Here is an 18,942-nt window from a genome sequence, read left to right on the forward strand (position 1 = left end):
TAGTTTGGCCTGATGTGGTAATTTATCATGGAACCTACTACATAATCTGGTTGCCTCTACTGTCTGAAAGGATAAGGACTATGGCTGGAAGTAGAGGAGCTTCTAGTGGCAAGTTACCATTTGGTAAATGGTTGCTGGATTTCATGGATGGATGAAACTCTTGTCCACATTATCTCATGCTCGCAGTGCTTCCTCTAAGCTATGGAGTCTTGTGAGCAAAAGTTCTACTTTTTGAGCTCCTGGCATTAAAGTTGTGAGCGAGCGATTTGGCTACTGCATAAATTAGTTTGCTCTGGAGCCATCCTTCCTGCGCTAAGACAAAAATGTGTGAACTGGAGGCTTAAAAAACTGTGAACTAGCTCACACTAACTCAGCTTAGAGGGAACACTGGTAATAGGTCTCACTTTTAAAACTTTCTGGACTTCTGCTAGGAGGTGGGCTGTTTCCAAACCCAGCTTGGTTCAGTTCAGGTCACTGCTACTGTAACATTGTTTACATTATCAGCACCCCTGAATCCTGGGATTTCATCTCCTGACATAGATTTCATCTCCTGTGAGTCACTGGTTGCACTAGGGTCATTGGACTGAAATGGAAAGAAAATTGAATAGGTTGAGTCACTGGCATGGAAGTATTGCTGGGGACACTGTTGGTAAAGGAATGGTTGTGGGTAAAATATCTATCTTGGGTAGAGGGCATGATTGCAGTAATACCCCCAAATACCCATTGTGGTGTAGTGGTTGGAGTACTGGATTAGGATCTGGGAGGCCCTGGTTCAAATCCCTGCTCTGCCATGGAGGCTCGCAGGGTGACCTTGGGCCAGTCACTCTGCCTTGGCCTGACTTACTGCACAGGGTTATTGTTGCGAGGATAAAATAGAGGTGAGGAATAATAAATACTTTTGGGAAGAGAACTGGGACATATATATCTAAATAAATATACTCAATATATCAGAGAATGACCAGGGTGTTTAAAAAGCAAGAAGCTCGAGTTTATGCCACACTAGACCTGAGCACTTATTTCGAAAGCAAGGTCAAAACTGAAACATAAGTAATTATTAGCACAGACCTTCATTAAAGAAACAAGACTTTGAGGAATTTTTTCCACATAGATTTACACTGCTGTTTTTTGAAGCAGACAGGGATGGGTAGCTGGAAGCAATAACATAAAGCTGATTTTTAAAATTTGCAGTATTTTATTGTCCTTTTTTCATTCTATATTATTCTTGTTTATTTCATAGTCTTTCACAGATCACAGAACCCCTGTCATTAGAGAGCATCCTACAATTCCATAGCTAGATTTGAGTGCAGTGGCACTTTACAGACCAACAAGATTTTCAGGGTATGAGTTTTGAAGAATCAAAGCTCCCTTTGTCAGCTACAAGTTGGAATGGAGATCTCTAAGTCCTTATATGGAGATCTCTAAATCCTTATATCCCAATCAGAAGGTGGGAGGGGTGCAGCACAGAAGGAATTCAGGAGGCAGTGGTACTATGTACATTGTAATCAGCTTGGTTAAAGCAGAGGAGAAATGTTTGGGGGCAGCAAATCATCTGTAGTGAGATATGAATCCTATGTCCCTATTCAGTCCTGGGGGGATGTTCCATGGTTCTATACTTGTGAATGAACTCAGGTTCAGCAATCTCATGTTGTAATCTCAACTGATTCTTCTCTTTTGAGGGCTGCCACTGTTAGGTCAGCAATGGAATGACCTGGAAGATTAAAATGTTCTTCCACTGATTATTGAATGTTGTGGTTTTAATGCAAATTTATGTCTGTTTATTTTTTTTGCGTAGGGACTGACCTGTTTGTCCAATGTAGAGAGTGGAAGGGCATTGCTGACATGTAACATTGGAAGATGAACAAGTGAATGAACCTGAGATGGTATGGCTGGTGTTTTTCAGTGCAGTGATTGTGTTGTCAGAGTGAATATGAGGTCAGAGTTGGCATTTTGGTTTGTTGCAGGCCCTGGTTCCAGAGTCCATGTCCATGTTGGAAGGGCATTGCTGTGGGTGAGAATTTGTGTAAGGTTAGGAGCCTGTCTGTGGGGAACATGTTTGCCTCCTGACCCCTGTGAAAGCGGAGTATCATTGTCCAATAGAGTTGCCAACCCCCAGGTGGTACCTGGAGATCGCTCACTATTACAATTGATCTTCAGATGGCCAAGATAGTTCCCCTGGAGAAAATGGCTGGTTAGGAGGGTGGACTCTGTGGCATTATATGCTGCTGAGGCCCCTCCCGTCCGCATACTGCACCTTCCCCAGGATCCACCTCCAAAATCTCCAGGTATTTCCCAGCCCAGAGTTGGCAACCCTAGGTTGTAGGTTGTTGATAATGTGTTGAACCAGTTTGAACTGAGAGCTGTATGTGACCCCCCCCCCCAGTGGTGTTCACTTGTTGTTTTGCTTACCTTGTAGGAGGCTATCCCTTGGTATCATTCTGGCTTTGTTGATCTGTTTCTTTACTACATCAGGTGGGTATGTAATTCCAAAAATGCCTGTCAAAGATCCTGCAGGTGAAAATCTCTTTCTTAGGGATTGGAACAGATGTGACTGTGGTGTATAGCTTGGTTGTAGATGATAGACTGTTTGGTGTGTTTAGGATGGTGAGTGGAGGCATGTAGACATGTTTGGCAATCGGTACGTTTCTGGTATAAAGAGGTTTCTGTGCTTCCATTATGTATGTATACCCTGGTATCCAGAAAATGTATACTGATGCAGAGCTGATCTTCTGCCCCCATGCAATGGATTGGATCCTGCCTAGATTTCCACAGGCATGGTGGGGTGACTTTTCTTGATTCCCCCCTCCTCCAGCAGTCCAAAGTATGTCCCCCAACACTGGTTCTCAGGGACAGGGACATCCAGGATTATCTTGGGGAGATTAGAGATCTCGTACAGTGAGGGATCAGCAAAAATCCCCTCTCCTACTTGCACCCATAGAAATCTTGGCAAGATTCAAGCTGTGACGGACTGCACTTTTAAAAGAAGTGCTGTGTGAACAGATCATAAAGGACTGTGAAGGGTTAATTCTTCACAGAGCCAGAGTCCTGAGTGACAGGCTGTTCCGAGAGATCTGATTGGTTAGCATCAGCTGAGCAGACAAAAGCATCTAGAATTTGCTCCATTGTTTTACCAAACCCACACTGGAACAGAAAAAGGTGCAGCTCAAAACCACATTCAGATACCCCGGGCCAACAGCGTATTGAATGCAGAGTCACCCCTGAAAGGCCATAAAACGTCCATAAATCTATGCAGACAGTACCATAAAACTGAGAGATCAAAGGAAGTCAAAGCAGCATGCAATGTGGAGGCTACAATTAAATCCAGCAATCAAAGAAAGTGAAAGTGGCATGCAATGTAGAGGGGTATTTCTGTTCCAATGTGTGTTTGGTGAGACAATGGAGCGAATGCTAGATGCAAAATGGGCCAAAGACTTCGGAACTGGATGCTGAGGAGATTCAGTCTGATTTCAGCCTTAGCTGAGAGCAGTTTAACACATACAGAAAACTGGGGGAAATTTGACAAGGATGTTTGGGAAGTAGGCGAAGACTCCCATTCGAGCCAAGGAAAGGGGATAGATCTTCTAGTGAGAGGAAGATTTCCCTACCCAGTCAAATAGGGAGTTAGCTCTGAAGGGTGAAGAGACCCCTGGTCTGGTGTGGTTAGAAACTGCCTTTAGAGATCTGGGCTGTGGTCAGATGTGCCATTTGGTGCGGTCAGGAAGCAGTCCTAGTCCATCTATTGGTATTTGGCATGGAGTTGCTCGATCACACATCCCAGTTTAATCCATTTCACTGCAGGCGTAGCCCGTCACTGTGCGATCAGATGGCACGTTCGGAAAAGTGGGGGTCCCCCCCCTTTTTTTGTGCCCATGTGCATAAATAAGGAATTGAACCTCTGCACGAAGAGTTCTCCATGGAATTCTCCATGGACCAATCATGAGGTTATGTGCATATTGCTAAGTGGGGGGGGGAATGGTGCCAAGTTGGGATGGACTGAGCAGTCCATCCCAACAGCCTGAGTGCACACTTGAGTGATTAGACTAGGAAAGATCCGTCTATGGCCTGTTGGCAAGCATTAAGACTGGACTTTCCCTGCTGTCTTTTAACTCAATTTCTGTGGTTGGGCAGCATGGGGTGCCGACGACTGCAGGACATTTCCCAGATGTTGCAGTCTGATCGTGCACTTTAGATCCATCAGGCATTCTCAACTAAGTCAGACCTAAAAATACATCTGACCACAGCCCTTAAGAGTCAGTTAAAAACTCAGCCCTCTGATGGCTAAAGTGAGAAGCGACCTGGATCTGTACTAAAAGCAGCTACACTTTTAAAGGGACAGTACGTTGATCATAGAGACGTATGAATGGTGAGGAGACTCTAAAGTTTAGTTCTTTGTGGCTGGATTGGCAAGCTGATCGAAAAGCGGTTTTCTGGAGTAAAGGGCTTGCTACCCCAACTTTACAAGATCTGCTTGCTAAGAGAAAGGTTGGAATCTCCAATGAGCGTATTGTTAATGAAACAAAAGGAAAGACTCTTTTGATCTAAGACGTTTAAGGAAGCGAAGATGTCCCTGGAAAAAAGGAACTTGGTTTATATCATGAATGGACAGATCCGGACTTATAAAAACTAAAAGATAATTGAAGAAAGAAGGTACATCGAAGACAAGAAGAAAAACGTGTTGTGATGTTCTTACTGAGGGAACATTGGTTTTAAAGATCCTGCCTATGGGGGGGGGCGAGTAAAGCGTAAAGGGAGATGCTAATTTTTTCTTAAGGGCTGTGATTATGTGTGTTATAGCTTAGCCAGATAAGCTGGTTTTGTCAGCAGAAGCGATGATTTGGCGGGCACTCTTCATGTTTGAAAGTAACTGTATAAGAGTAACAACTATGTTTTAAGCATTGTAAAACCTCCATTCTTGGGTTTTTAGTTAGGTTCTTTTTACTTTCTCCTATAGATAGTAGACTCTCCCTCCCAAATTTCTGTTGTAGTTTTATAGAAATGCAAATAAAAAATTCCCCTTTGGCCCCCCCCCCCAAAAAGAGTCAGTTAAAAACTCAAGATTAGTACTGGTGCTTCAAGAGAAGGGGTTTGGGTACTGGAAAGATTGTACCAGCCTTCTGGAAACCAAAAGAGTTAGAGAATACTCAAAGAAAGTGTACTGAAGTGTTTGGGGAAAACACTGGAACAAAAGCCTCTCAACATAAAGATTTAAGTAACTGTGAAAAACTTAAGAAACTCTCATTAGCCTGAAACATAAGAACTAAAGTTTGTGCATGTACTGATTTTACCTCAGAAATTTCAACCCCTGATTTTACCTGACCTTTCCCCTCTGTGTTTAATAAAATATTTTGTTATTTTTGAATTTCAAAATGCCTCGAGTGCCATTTAAGTTGTTTGAGTTAAAGTGGGCTCCTGATCCTTCTCTCAGGTTCTTGCGCTGAGTCAAAAGCAAAAATATTGTACTGTGAGTGACAGGGTGGGATAGCCAGAGTTCTTTAGCAAAGAAGAAAACAAATTGCTAGGGTGGCTCAGTCGGTGAAGGGAAAGAAAAATGGAGGAAAAATCTTGTCTCTGAGGGAGGGGGACGGGGGTGTCATATGATCCAACTCCATTCAACTCTGATTCTTTAAGGATATTTGCAGATACAACCAATGCAGGACTGGGTCATAAAAGTTAGCAGCCCTGGAAAGTGTAGCATACACAGATATATGTTGCACTAGATCATGGCAGGTCAAGCTTAGTAAACATAGTCATGGCATCATTTTCTGGGTTCTGTGAGGTGTTAATGATTTGGGAAAAGGCATGCAGTTTGAATGCTAATCTGCACATTGAAAAGTTTAGCAGACTAGGAAACCACTAGTTGATTCCTGTAGACATGTATCAATCTTACCTGATGGATGCACAGGGATTTGCCTCTGGGTAGAAGTTGTTACTTAGCATAGTATTTTTATGGCTTGAGCTATGATAATGATAGGGCCACTGTGACTTGAGTTCATTTCAGAGAACTTTTGCAAAAATCAAATACAGCAGGTGCAGGGATCAGAATCAGCACACTCTTTATATGGGAGAACTTAGGTCATTATAGAAGAAAGACTACTTTGCAGCTCATTGAACATAATGATTCATATCCCCCCATTTTAACTTTATGATTTAATTATATAAAATCTACCCTTAGGTCTATATTAGGAGAAAAAATTGTTTGTTTTATGTTTGAGTGAGAAGACAGCGTTCCATGCACCTTGGCATTTAGTCAAGCCGGCCACATGACCACGGAAAATGTCTTTGGACAGCGCTGGCTCTTCGGCTTGGAAATAGAGATGAGCACTGCATCCCTAGAGTCGGATTCAACTGGCTTTCAAGCAAGGGAAACCTTTACCTTTACCTTTAAGAAGACAGAGGGCAATTCTGCATCTAGCATTCGCTCCACATTTTCTCAACTGAGAGGGAAAAGTGCAGCTCAAAACCACATTCAAATACGGCAACACTGTACTGACTCCAAAGTCACCCCTGAACAGCCATAAAACAGCCATAAATCTATGCAGAAGGTACAATAAAATCCAATGGTCAAAGAAAGCGAAAGCGGCATGAAGTGTGGAGGCTACCATAAAATCTGATTATCAAAGGAAGTGAAAGCAGCATGCAATGCAGAGGGGGATTTCTGTTCCAATGTGGGTTTTCGTAAAACAACGGAGGGAAAAGCCAATGCAGAATCAGCCAGTAATTAGATCCCGTTTGATACATGGAACTGGTTTAAGTAGATCGTCTCTCCCTTCCCACAGCACCTCCTGTGCCCGCATATAGTGAAAACCCTGGGGAAAAAGCCAAGGGAGGTGATTTCAAACTGACTTCCCCTCCTCTCTGCAGCCACTGGTGCCATGGGGCTTTTTGTTTAGGACAGCCCCCTGACCCACCACAGAGGATTCTGAGGGTGTGCAGCGGAGAGAGACAGCTGGGGAAGGTGGGAACAAACCCCACTCCTACAATTTGCATAAACTCCTTATGCAAGTGGATAACCACCCTATGCTCTTAAAAAACACTCGGGTTCTGGCATGTTCCAGTGTGTCATCACGCCAGAAGAATTGCCAAATGTCCAAATTCAAATGTGGGTAGACTGCCTGAGAGAGAGGCTGTTACTGAAAAACAACTGGAGAAACATTCTCATCGAGCTTACAGTGTTCCATTCAAGTTCAGTAGCACCTTAGAGAGCTTACGGTGTTCCATGAATCCTCTTAATCTCTTGCTCTGTAAAGCATACAAATTAGCAGTGACCCAGCGCTTGTTTTGAGACCTTGATTTTGCTTACACAAGAGATGGAAACCAACCTGAGTTAAAAACTAACTAAATGCCTGCATGAAGCTGCTGATGCTTGCCCAGCTAATGACACCACATGCGCCTTTCTGACTTGTTCATCACATTTGCCTTATTATGCATTCTAGTCATGTGTAATTTACACATGTTTTCAGCGAAGACTGCAGAATTGGGGAAACTAGCAGAGATGTACAGCCCTTCTAAACACATGTGCATACTATTCGAGCCTCACACAGGGACAGCTGCCAAAATGGCAGATGAGAGGCTCTGGTCAAAGTATAAATGCATCAACAACAGAAGGTTAGCCAAGCATAGCAGTGCAGGCCCAAGGAAGGGGAAACTGGTTGAGGCTGAAAGACCACACCTTCCCCAACAGCCAATCCGCGATGTCTGATACTCTAATGATCCCAGTATATCTTGCAATCCAGCTGTAGGAGACAGACTGTTCTACAGCTGATGAGCTGGACAGTAAACATTTACTGGGGTCATCCCAGCATTGGGAAATAAAAAGAAGGAATATAGTTTACTGGAGAGTGGCTACAAAGACTCTTATATGACCCTGCGCTTTTACAGGGTGTTTATCTTTCCCTTTTGTCTGACGAGGAGCTGTACCGTGAAATCTAGACACTATGACATCTGTTGTAGCCAATTCCAGTAAGCCTGTTAAGACTGAAAGGAAAAATTACACTGGGTAAGTCACTGACACCCTTACCTTAGGTAATATATGTCCAGGTGCATCACTCTAGTGCATCAGTGTAATGCAGTGCAGCTGAAGAATAATAATGCTATGGTCTGGGATGTCACTCTGGCCCAGCTGTAGACCAGTCTGATGTCACCTAGGTCTAGCTGACCCATCCTAATGAAAGAAGGACAATTCCATTGAAAAGTTATTATTTTTGTTTGTTCTGATGTGCTGTGTTTTGTTTGGTAACTCTGTGTTGACCTGCATTTCTATGCAGTCAGTTTCCATTCCATTTGCAATTATGATTGGGGGAAAGATGCAATCAGAAACCGTTCAGGGTTGTTTGTTGTTGCTGGGGTTTTGGGGTTGGGGTTTTTTTTTTGACATCTTACTTTAATTTAAATGTAGATTGAAACATGGCCCTTTAATCAAGATGATGGGACAAAAATGCAATAATTATTTTAAAAGAGGTGGTATAAAATAAGGTCTATTTAATAAATGTGATTCCTTTTGCTAAACTTAGGAGAGTGGCAGCAGCAATTGATTAAGTGACGAGTGCCTGTTTGGGAAATGATAAAATGATCTATTGATTAATTTGCTGTCACAGATTGAAACAGTGGGGGGTTAAATGAAATTTCAATTTAAATTGTCCCATAAAAGGGTTTTCAGGGCTGAGAAATTTGTTTTCCCCAAGCTATGAGCTTACTTTTTTTTAATTTTAGTTTTTATCACGGTGGGACAAACTAGTTCTGGGTTTTATTTTGTATCATGGCACTGCCTGCACTAGGCTCACCAAGTGGCGGCGGGGGATCCACATGTCTTCACAGGATCCCTGCCGTGGGGACGGCGACACGCGGTGCACCCACCGTCGCCAGGATGTGACGCAACGCGTCGCTCTGGCAATGGGACACCAAACAGCCCCGTTGCCAGAGCGACGCGTTGCATCACATCCTGGCGATGGCGGTGCAACACGTATCGCCATCCCTGCGGCATGGATCCTGTGAAAACATGTGGATCCCCTGCCGCCACTTGGTAAGCCTAGCCTGCACATATGATCACCTCACCCACTTCCCTCTCTCAGAGGCAGAATTTTCCCTCCGTATTCCTTTCTGACTGAGCAGCCCTTTTTTATTTAGTTTCTTCTTCTCTGAAGATCTATGGCTGCCCCACCCTGTTAGTATGATATTTTGCTGCTGGCTCAGCCCAGGAACCTGAGGGGACAAGATTACCCCCTTAACTTAAACTACTGAAATGGCACACAATGCTTTTTAAAATTCAAAAATAACAAAAATATTTTATTCAACACAAAGGGGAAAGTCAGGTGAAATCAGAGGTAAAATGTCTGAGGCAAATCAGTATAGGCACAGACTACAGTTCATATGTTTCAATCAATTGAGTGTTTCTTAAGCTTTCACACAATCTTAGAATCTTTAGAATCATGGAATCACAGAGTTGGAAGGGGCCATACAGGCCATCTAGTCCAACCCCCTGCTCAGTGCAGGATCAGCCTAGAGCATCCCTGAGAAGTGTTTGTTCAGCTGCTGCTTAAACATCGTCAGTGAGAGGGAGCTCACCGCCTCCCTAGGCAGCTGATTCCACTGTTGCACAAGTCATACCGTAAAACAGTTTTTCCTAATATCCAGCCCTTAACTGAAACCCATTATTGCAAGTCCTATCCTCTGCTGCCAACAGGAACATTTCTTTGCCCTCCTCTAAGTGACAGCCCTTCAGATACTTCAAGAGAGCAATCATGTTTCCCCTCAACCCCCTCTTCTCCAGACTAAACATTCCCAAGTCCCTCAGGCTGTCCTCATCAGGCTTTTGTTTCAGTGTTTCCTAAACACTTCACTATACTTTTTTGAGCTTAAATGTCTCTTTTGGTTTCCTGAAGGCAGGGATACACTATCCAGTTTTCAATTTCCCTCGCTAAACACACCAGTACATTTTCTTGACTTTTACTAACTCTTTAGGTTTCAGAAGACAGTCTCTAAAAACACCAGACCAGGGATCTCTCCACTTTTTGAACTATTTCCCTTTTTTAACTGGGTAGGAAATGTCTTCTCTCACTAGAAGATCTGTGTCCTTTTCTGGCCTGAATGGGAGTCTTCACCAATCTACCCACTCTTCCTGCCAACCTTCCCAGTTCTCTGTCCATGTTAAATGCCTCTCAGTCAAGGCTAAACACAAACGTCATCAGCACCCAACTTTTCTCAGTCAGGGCTAGACTCAGACTGAGTTCTCTTCAGCATTCAGCTCTGAAGTCTTTCTGCTCAACTGATGCTAACCAATCAAATTTCTCTGAGCAGCCTATCACTCAAGTTTTTTGGCTCTGTGAGGCATTAACCCTTCACAGTTCTTTGCATATTTTCACAGCACTTCTGAGCTTTTAAAGTGCAGTCCGTTACGGGGGGAGAAATCCTCCCCACATTATTGTGGGTCCACACTCATCTCTATACTGTTAGCAACATGTAGCCCCCATCTGCAGATACCTAAATCCACAGATTGGGACCACATGGACTCTAAACAGATTTTTCTGCAAACTTGGGGGACTCCCCTAGTTTGCAGAAAAATCTGAAATGTTTACATTTCCCTGAAATTAAAATAAAAAATTCAAAACATTAAAATGCATTGTATGTGCATGCACAGGCAACGAACTTACTTTGCTTCTGCTGCAGTGATTTGGAGCAATAATTGCAGTGATTTGGAGCATTAGCTGGGTGGCGGTGGCACATGCCAGGAGCCGTTCAGGCCCAGCTGTGGAGTTGGCATGCACTGGGAGCTGCTCCAGGCTTGGAGAGGCTCCTGGACACTGCCACTACGACAGGTGGGCTCCGATGTGAGTGGCTTGGCTTGGATGCACTGACTCAGCAATAGGGGGGTCAGATTCCTCCCCATGAGTTCCATACCCCCTTTGTTTTTTACTAATGTCCAGGTGACAATGTTTTAAGAGGAAAACGTTCTAGGGCCTCTTCTCTACATAGGGTTGTCAACAGGCCTGGAGAAATGTGTCCTATCCCTTTAACAGAAGCTTAAGGGAATGTTATTTGGCAAGTCATGTTATTTACCTCTACGCTGCAAAAAAACTTTGGCTGCCCATTTCTGGACATTTAGCTTCTGCTAAAAGGGCAGGACGATTTTTAATCCAGGTTGTTGACAACCACACATTCTGCCCCCCAAAAGCACGGCCAGAGTGGAAATTCAACCCCAATGACATTATCAGTGATGGGTCGAAATGCCTTCCAGTAATAACAATCCCTAAATGGAAGAATAAATTAAAACAGCAAAAGCCACAAAATTAAACGCATCCTGGCAGGTTTTAAACTTTAATGTTATTATATTTAGGTTGCCTTTTGGTATGAATGAGGCCTCTCTAAATGCAGTTTTACTGGCAATTTGCATGGGATACTCTTAAATTTACAGCCAATTTCCTTCGATGGCATAGAAAACAAAGTCATCAATCAATAAATATACAAGTCGAGTGGATGTTAGGACAGGATCAAGTGAAACAATTCCACAGACACTGGCAGCAATACAAAAATCGGCCTTTGAGACTGCAAGCAGTGGCAACAATGGAAAAGTGGATCTGCAAAGTCCACCTGCTGAATTATTTTTGAAAGAAGAATGTTGTGGGGGGCAGGCAGCTGCTGGAGAGCCCAAGAGAGACACCAAACCATTCTGGCAGCCGTCTAGAGACAGGTGCTAGCACTGCAACCAAATCAGAATTAATCAAAAGGGCCAAGGGAGCTGTGAGGGAAGGGCTGACTATTGTTAGAAGATTTGAAAATCATATTTAATTGGGTGCTGCTGAGAGCCAACGCTATCTCTGCTTTTAAAATAAATGTATTCTAGAAAGAATGGAACAACAATGAACCTCAGAACCCTAAATGAAGAGAAAAGTCAGAGGAAAGAGATTCATGATGCCTCATACCTCCGCTACATTGTATTTTTTGCAACCAGCTTTTAGCTTTTTCTCAGTTAAGAACGTAACAGGAGCTCTTCTGGATTATACCTGTGGTGAATACAATTCAGCGTCTCATACAGTGGCCAATATGAAGCCTCTGGAATGTCTAGGAAGATGGCTTGGAGGGCAAAGTTTTCTCCTGTTGTTGCCTCCTGGCACTGGTATTCAGAAGTTTACTGCCTCTGATAATGGAGGTTCCCTTTATTCATCATGACCAGTAGCCACTAATGGATCTCCTCATCCCTGAGTCTGTCTAACCCCCTTTTAAAGAATAGTTACAAGAATGGGCACAGTAATAAGGCCAATGAAAAAAGGAAAAAGAACTGTGACAATTAGCGTGTGGTAATATATTCATAAATCATAATATACAATAACAGAAAATAAGTAATATATGTAGTGAATGTAGACGGTGGTCTCCGGAATGGTGTGCCGTTTCGACAATGATCTTCTTCTGAACAGGGGTGTGTACAAAAACTGTCTTTCAACAATTTCTTGGTGACGTATTGGAAATATACTGTTGATTCACTTCATTATGAGGCTATGCTTACAGCTATGTTCTTCAATGGGCTATAATTGCTGAATGCCTTCATTCACTATATATATTACTTATTTTCTGTTATTGTATATTATGATTTATGAATATATTAGCAAGCACTAATTGTCACAGTTCTTTTTCCTTTTTTCATTAACCCCCTTTTAAAGCCATCTACACTCTATGGTTCTAATGCAATGGGATTGTATTTCTTACTTCCTTCACTGTGAGACTTTAGTCCCTTACTTGCCATTTACCTACTTCCTTTCTTAGCCTTGCAACCATAAAGTTGGCTTTATTTGTTCTGCTTCCATCCTTCTTAGTTCTTCCCTAGACTCACATACACACCAACAATAGTATCTTTTCAGTTTCTTAGCCACACTTTCACTCCATCTGTGCATTCTGTAAGCTACTTTCTTCATTTTTTCCTCCACCCCTAATAAATGTCTTTAGGGTTGGTATGGAAGTCACGCTCAAAAAGCTGAAATACAACCCATTGTACATATTTTTAGTGTGGGAGTGAAAAATGGCATTACTGCAGAAGCGACTTGAATATTTGCGTGTTGCAGCAGTATTTCTAGCATGAGGTACTAAAGGTACACCCAGATCCCTTATTATAAAGATTAAAAGGTACCCCCTACCAGTGTTCCCGCTAAGCTGAGTTAGTGTGAGCCAGCTCACAGTTTTTTAGCCTCCAGCTGACACATTTTTGTCTTAGCTCAGGAAGGATGGCTCCTGGGCAAATTAATTTATGCAGTAGCCAAATCGCTCGCTCACAACTTCAATGCTGGTAGCTCACAAAGTAGGATTTTTTGTTCACAAGACTCCACAGCTCAGAGGGAGCATCAGTATTGTGAAGCAAGGGGTGGGTAGGCTTCAGGCTTGAGAGAGTTCCTTTTTCTTTTGCTGGTGCTTCAGAATCCACCAGCTGGATCCAGTGGCAAAAAGGCTCCTCTCAAGAGGTGGATCCAAGCACAGCTCCTCCCATATCAGAGCCAGTTACAATTACCTGCCTCTCTACACAAGCCATATACTGGGTAGGGGGCAAAGTACAATATTCACAGTACATAGCAGAGATCCCAACATCAAACCTCAGAATACTATACCTGGTCCCAGCCAGCCAATAATATGACCATTTAACAAACAAAGGCCCCTGCCACACAAGGGAAGAAAGGGACGGCCAAAGTGCGGCTTTTAAAAGCCGCACCTAAATAGGCACGCGGCGGCGGGATCATACAGATCCCATGAGCCACTGTGCATTTGCTCCCCGGCACGATCAGATGCCGGGGAGAAAGCCACGGGAGTCTGCTGAACTGCCCATGTCGGAGCATGCACAGTTCGGCAAGGAGCCGGGGATGCGCCGGCGAAATAACTTGCCGGCGATACCATGGCCGGCGTTGCTGCGGCCGTTTGAAAAGAACCACCTCAGTAGGTGATTCTTTTTTGGTGCGGATTATCGCTGGAAGGGCCGGATTGGGGACGGACACGGTACGCTTCCCAGATGTTGCGGTGGGATCGCGCCCATTTGCTCCGCCCCCATTCTGTCCCTCTCCCGGCCCTAATACTCTCGTGTGACTGGGGCCAAAGAAACACAGAACTCAGATGATTATCCCTTCTTATAATCTTTTTAAACAAAGCCATTTGTGTGTCAGCATTCTAATTTATGCCTTTACACGTGTGGTATGACTGCAATGCAACCAGCTAGGGTGGTTGGTGTAGCTGAGATGGACTGAGACCTCCAAATACCCCTGGACCATGCTCAATGGAATGGCCCCTGCAGTGCTGGAACTTTCCTAGTAAGTTCAAGGGCTAGTCTCCACCTCCCTGAAAATAGTAATAGGGGGCTAGATCTCACAGTGGTGGGAACCTCCAGCCTGCTATCCACCTCCTGTGGTATTCTGGGGTAGAGCTGCCTAACCACAATGTTCAGCCGTTCAGGGCAGGCTCTAGCAGGCTTAGGATACCACGTTATCCATGTATTTAAAGGTGGATGTGTAAACTCATGGATATGTTCATTCTGACAGAAAGACATCCAGTGGTATTTCTGACCAATGAACACTCCTCCAATCTTAAAGCAGGATCATGGTTGCCATTTTGAACTATCACACTCTCCTTTGAAAAGTTCCATTATCTTACCATAAACTTCATACTTTAAAGCATGCTCATGTCATGTTTCATTTTTGAAATTCCAGGTCTATGTGAGAGAAAGGAGGCGGGGGGGCACAGCCAGCCATGGAAAACATGTAATAAAAATGTTTAGAAGAAAATTAAAAATTGAAAAAATGGTGCAGCCATGAAGCCATTGATTACACCACAAACCATAGCAACAACCGGTCCATGATAGTCACTCAACTTCATTTCAGAAGGCATCAGATACACAGATACTCTCTGGGGGGAAGCAGATTTTTTTTTCCTGGTGTACAGCTAGCATTGGAAAATGCTGAAAAGTACAACCTAGAGGGAAGATGTCTGCGGCCTGCATGCTGAATAGGCTACAATTGCTCATTTACTGTACTAAAAATTGATCATCCAGAAAGTGGCTGGTGTAGACCTGGGCCTCACCTCTCTACAGCCCTCAGCATTACTAATATATATCTAATCTAGGAACTTGCACGGATTCTTGTATCTTATTTCACAGTTTTCTTTGGGGGTTTGGTTTGATCAGACTTTTATCCTCCTCTATTCTTATCCCCTAGGAACGAGCTTGTTTATGTTAAGAACCCTCACTTGGATTCAATGGATGAAGATATTCTATATCATTTAGATTTGGGAACCAAAACTCATAATCTGCCTGCCATGTTTGGTGACATAAAGGTAAAAAGAATCATTGCTTAGTTTCCACATTTGTAAAAAAAAATTAAAAACCCATTTCATTCCTTCTCATGTTTCTTCCCTTGTCTTTTTATTGTTCCCTTTTATCATCGTGTCTTCTTCGCAGTGCGGGCTACAAAGATGTCTTTAAAGTCCCGCTGGGAATGAGACACCGCCACTCTGCGGAGCTGCTCCAAAAGTGTGCTGCAGCCATAGTTATGGGCAATTACCCTTCCTCTCTCAGTGACATATGTAGACCAAGAGACTAAGCCTATTTCTGGTGTGATGAGCTAAATTTTCCCCTAGGGAAGGTGTGCTGACTTCAGTTCAGAAACAATACATTGAGGAATTCTGTTCATCATGGTATCATTTCCAAGTTCATGTGTTTTATTACTAGAATGGAGCAGCAACTTTCATTCCACAGGGAGCTGGGGGAGTAGCGTGGCTGAGCTCAGAATTAGGGGACTGTCTGGTTCGGATCTCACCTCTGCCATGTACTCACTCAGGGGCCTTTGGTGTCACTAGCTTTCAGCCCTCACTTACAGTACAGAGACAGTAATACTGATCTCCACAATGGGGTTGCTGTAAAAATAAGATCATGTATGTGAAGCACTTTGAATACTGACAGTACTATATGAATAATGACACAGGGTGATTGCTGTGGCATTCAGCATCACAATTTCCTCACAGCTGCTTCCAAAAAATGTATTGAGACATGTATCTGGTCAGATGCTCAAACAACAATTATGATCACCCCCAGAAGGGAGAAACTGACAAAGCAAAGGTATTGCTGAGAAATGTGGAGCTGACAATGCAAGGTTTCTCATAAAATGGAGTTTGGAAGAGTATAATTCTGTTTAGGATGGCACTGGAAGTCCCTTCCAAATTAAAATTCCCTGCTCCTTAATTTTGTATGCTGGCACATCACAATTCAGCTTACAGACCTCTAAAAATGCAGGGCAGTATCCAGTCAAAAGTAAATATTTGGTTCCATTGATTTCGGTGGGAGACTCAAGATATTTTTAAATATTTCTGAACAGGGGTTTAAGTGTTTAACTTTGGCTAGGACATACCCTCACATCTGGTTCATATACTTTGAGCTTGAGGCAGACCATGGGGTTGGACCCAAGGATACCCTTCCCTTCCAGAATCATTGTTCTGCTCATGGACGCATCCCTTCTGGAAGTGGAGAGCACCATTGGATCCAACCCTTTCTTTGCGATTTTAATCAGAACATGGGTTAGAATTACAAAACTCTACCAAACTTTGGTACAAGGTAAAATAGCTGAAACTAAGGAAGGAACCCAACTGAGCAGTACCACACATGATCCCATTCAAGTTTACTCCAGAAAAGTTTCACTAGGTTTAATCGGACTTACTCCTTAGTAAATGTGCATCAGACTTCATCTTTGCACTGTCAGTCATATGCAAAAGTGTGTGAATTTTTTTTTTTTTAAGAAATAATTCCAACCTTTCAAAGCCTCATTTCATTTCTGCCCATAGCATCCATGTGGGAAATCTGTTGGTTCTTTGCACATGGAGGGGAAAAGAACTGCTTTGTTGATTAGCTTGTCTTTTAGATTCAGAAGTAGGGTTTTAAAAATGCAGCCATTTGTGATATTTTTGTTCAGTTTTTAAAAAAAAAACAAAAAAACCTCCTGGCTTTGTCTATGCAATCATGTACAATTCTCTTTCATTCTACTTGCTTCTGCTGAAAGAATTAATTAAATCACAAGCTACTTCGGCTTAATGTTCTACTCTGATTTCAGTGGAAATATGTACTAGCAGTATATGCTAGCATGCAATGCCTGCTCTACAAGGATATTATCCTGGCTTTACTCTCACCAAGAACGTGGCCCCTTCATACTACTTATTTGGACTGGGGTACAGATTCCAAAGGGTTGGATCCTGTGCTCTAGAGCCTGTGTACATGTGAAAGTGTACTAAAGAGAACACTCTGGCAGCTTGCACTATGTTAAACTCAAATCCCAATGGTATTTCCACTTGAGCAAGACATTGTAGAAATAGGCACTGCAGAATATCTAGCACTATTATCTAGTATATCTAGCTGTGTTCAGAGGCGGGGCCTTTCACCTTTGGAATGCCCTCCCCCTTGAGGGTCACCTGGAACCTACCATCCTGTCTTTTAGGCACTAGGTCAAAATACTTCTTTTTACCCAGGCTTTTGTCTAAGGGTTTTTTTTAAAAAAAATAATATTTTTATAGTCTGCTTCCAGTATGAGTTCTGTTTTATGGATATTTTGTTACAGTGCTCATTGGTTGTTTATGCTGTTTTTGTGCTCCTGTCTTTCTAATGGCTTGATAATTTGTTGTTTTTATTGTATTATTTTTTTCTGTTAAGCAGGTCTCTGAAGAGGTGACATATAAATTCCCTTAATAAATAAATTATACAGAGCTCTGCTACGTGTGTTTACACTGCTGTTCATGCATTGCTGGCTCCAGCCCAGGATTCCATGCGCAGCGGATGTTACTATAGGCTGAAGCAGACCATGCATGATCATGTGCAGCAGCATTACATCTCTTCTTGCTCATCTCATTGCACTGCATCATTCCTAATCACCAGCCCCATTCCAATTCACATGAAGCCGCCTTATACCAAACCAGACCATTGGTCCATAAAAATCAATATTGTCTACTCGCACTGGCAGCAGCTCTTCTGGGTCTCAGATAGGGGTCTTTCATGTCACTTCCTACCTGATCCTTTGAATACATGATGCCAGGGATTGAACCTGTGACCTTCTGCATGCAAAGCAGATGTTCTTCCACTGAACCATGGTCCCTCTCCACTGCAATTTGTTGGCTTGCAGGGACCTTAGAATGTGATTGTATCAGACTGTATACGTTGTTCTTCTAGGTGTTAGTAGAGAGGAAGTGGAGAGACGAGCTGTCACTTTCAATGACAGCCATGCAGTTCCCAGATCATTTGGTTTTGGCTTCATCAGGAAATTGAACAAGTTGTTCTCCTACAATAATAATGCTGGCATATTTTAAACCCTGTTGGTTTCCTGTGATGGTATGATCAAAATGAATTTTCATAGTGTTAACTGCAACCTTGCATAAATGGGTCAGGCAGTCAATTTACTCTGCCTTTCAGGCTCACTCCCTCTGGATATAAAATTGTATGAAAGCAGTTCGACATCTTATCACAAACCCAGTCTTCCATCGTTGCCACGGCTGATAATCTTATAATTTATTTCCAGTTTGTCTGTGTGGGTGGGAGCCCCAACAGAATGAAAACTTTTGCTCAGTTCATGCATAAAGAACTTGGACTTGAAGGAGATGAGAAAGACCTGAAAGATATTTGTGCTGGGACGGATCGGTACTGTATGTATAAAGTTGGACCTGTGCTCTCCATTAGTGTAAGTATATCTCAGGGCACCCCCCCCCCAAAAAAAAAGCCCTTTAGCAGCAAAACCGTAACTGATGAGTTTAGTACATTGTTCACATCCCTTATTTAATAATGTCACACTAGCGCTTTTCAGAGGGCCTGGACAGAAACGCTTAAAAATCAAGGGGTTTCTTAGAAAGCAGCTAAGCAACCGATATGTCATGAAGACTGGGTTTTCACAAAATATCCTGATCAAGCTGCTCCATCAGTGCTTGACAAGTATCACCTCTGAGCAAATAAGAGGC

General features: G+C 42.9%; 1 protein-coding gene across 1 annotated transcript in view; it reads left to right on the plus strand.

The window, feature by feature from the left end:
• The window catches only part of UPP2 (uridine phosphorylase 2), a 146,367-nt gene that overhangs the window by 105,404 nt on the left and 22,021 nt on the right, over nt 1–18,942 (plus strand). Inside the window, exons 2-4 of the mRNA XM_015411531.1 lie at nt 6,931–6,952; nt 15,174–15,291; nt 18,510–18,668. Of these exons, the coding sequence (XP_015267017.1) occupies nt 6,931–6,952; nt 15,174–15,291; nt 18,510–18,668 (299 nt within the window). The remainder of the gene's footprint in view (nt 1–6,930; nt 6,953–15,173; nt 15,292–18,509; nt 18,669–18,942) is intronic.

The sequence above is a fragment of the Gekko japonicus genome, unplaced genomic scaffold (assembly GCF_001447785.1).
Source record: "Gekko japonicus isolate JY-2015 unplaced genomic scaffold, Gekko_japonicus_V1.1 scaffold6, whole genome shotgun sequence".
NCBI classification, from domain to species: Eukaryota; Metazoa; Chordata; class Lepidosauria; order Squamata; family Gekkonidae; genus Gekko; species Gekko japonicus.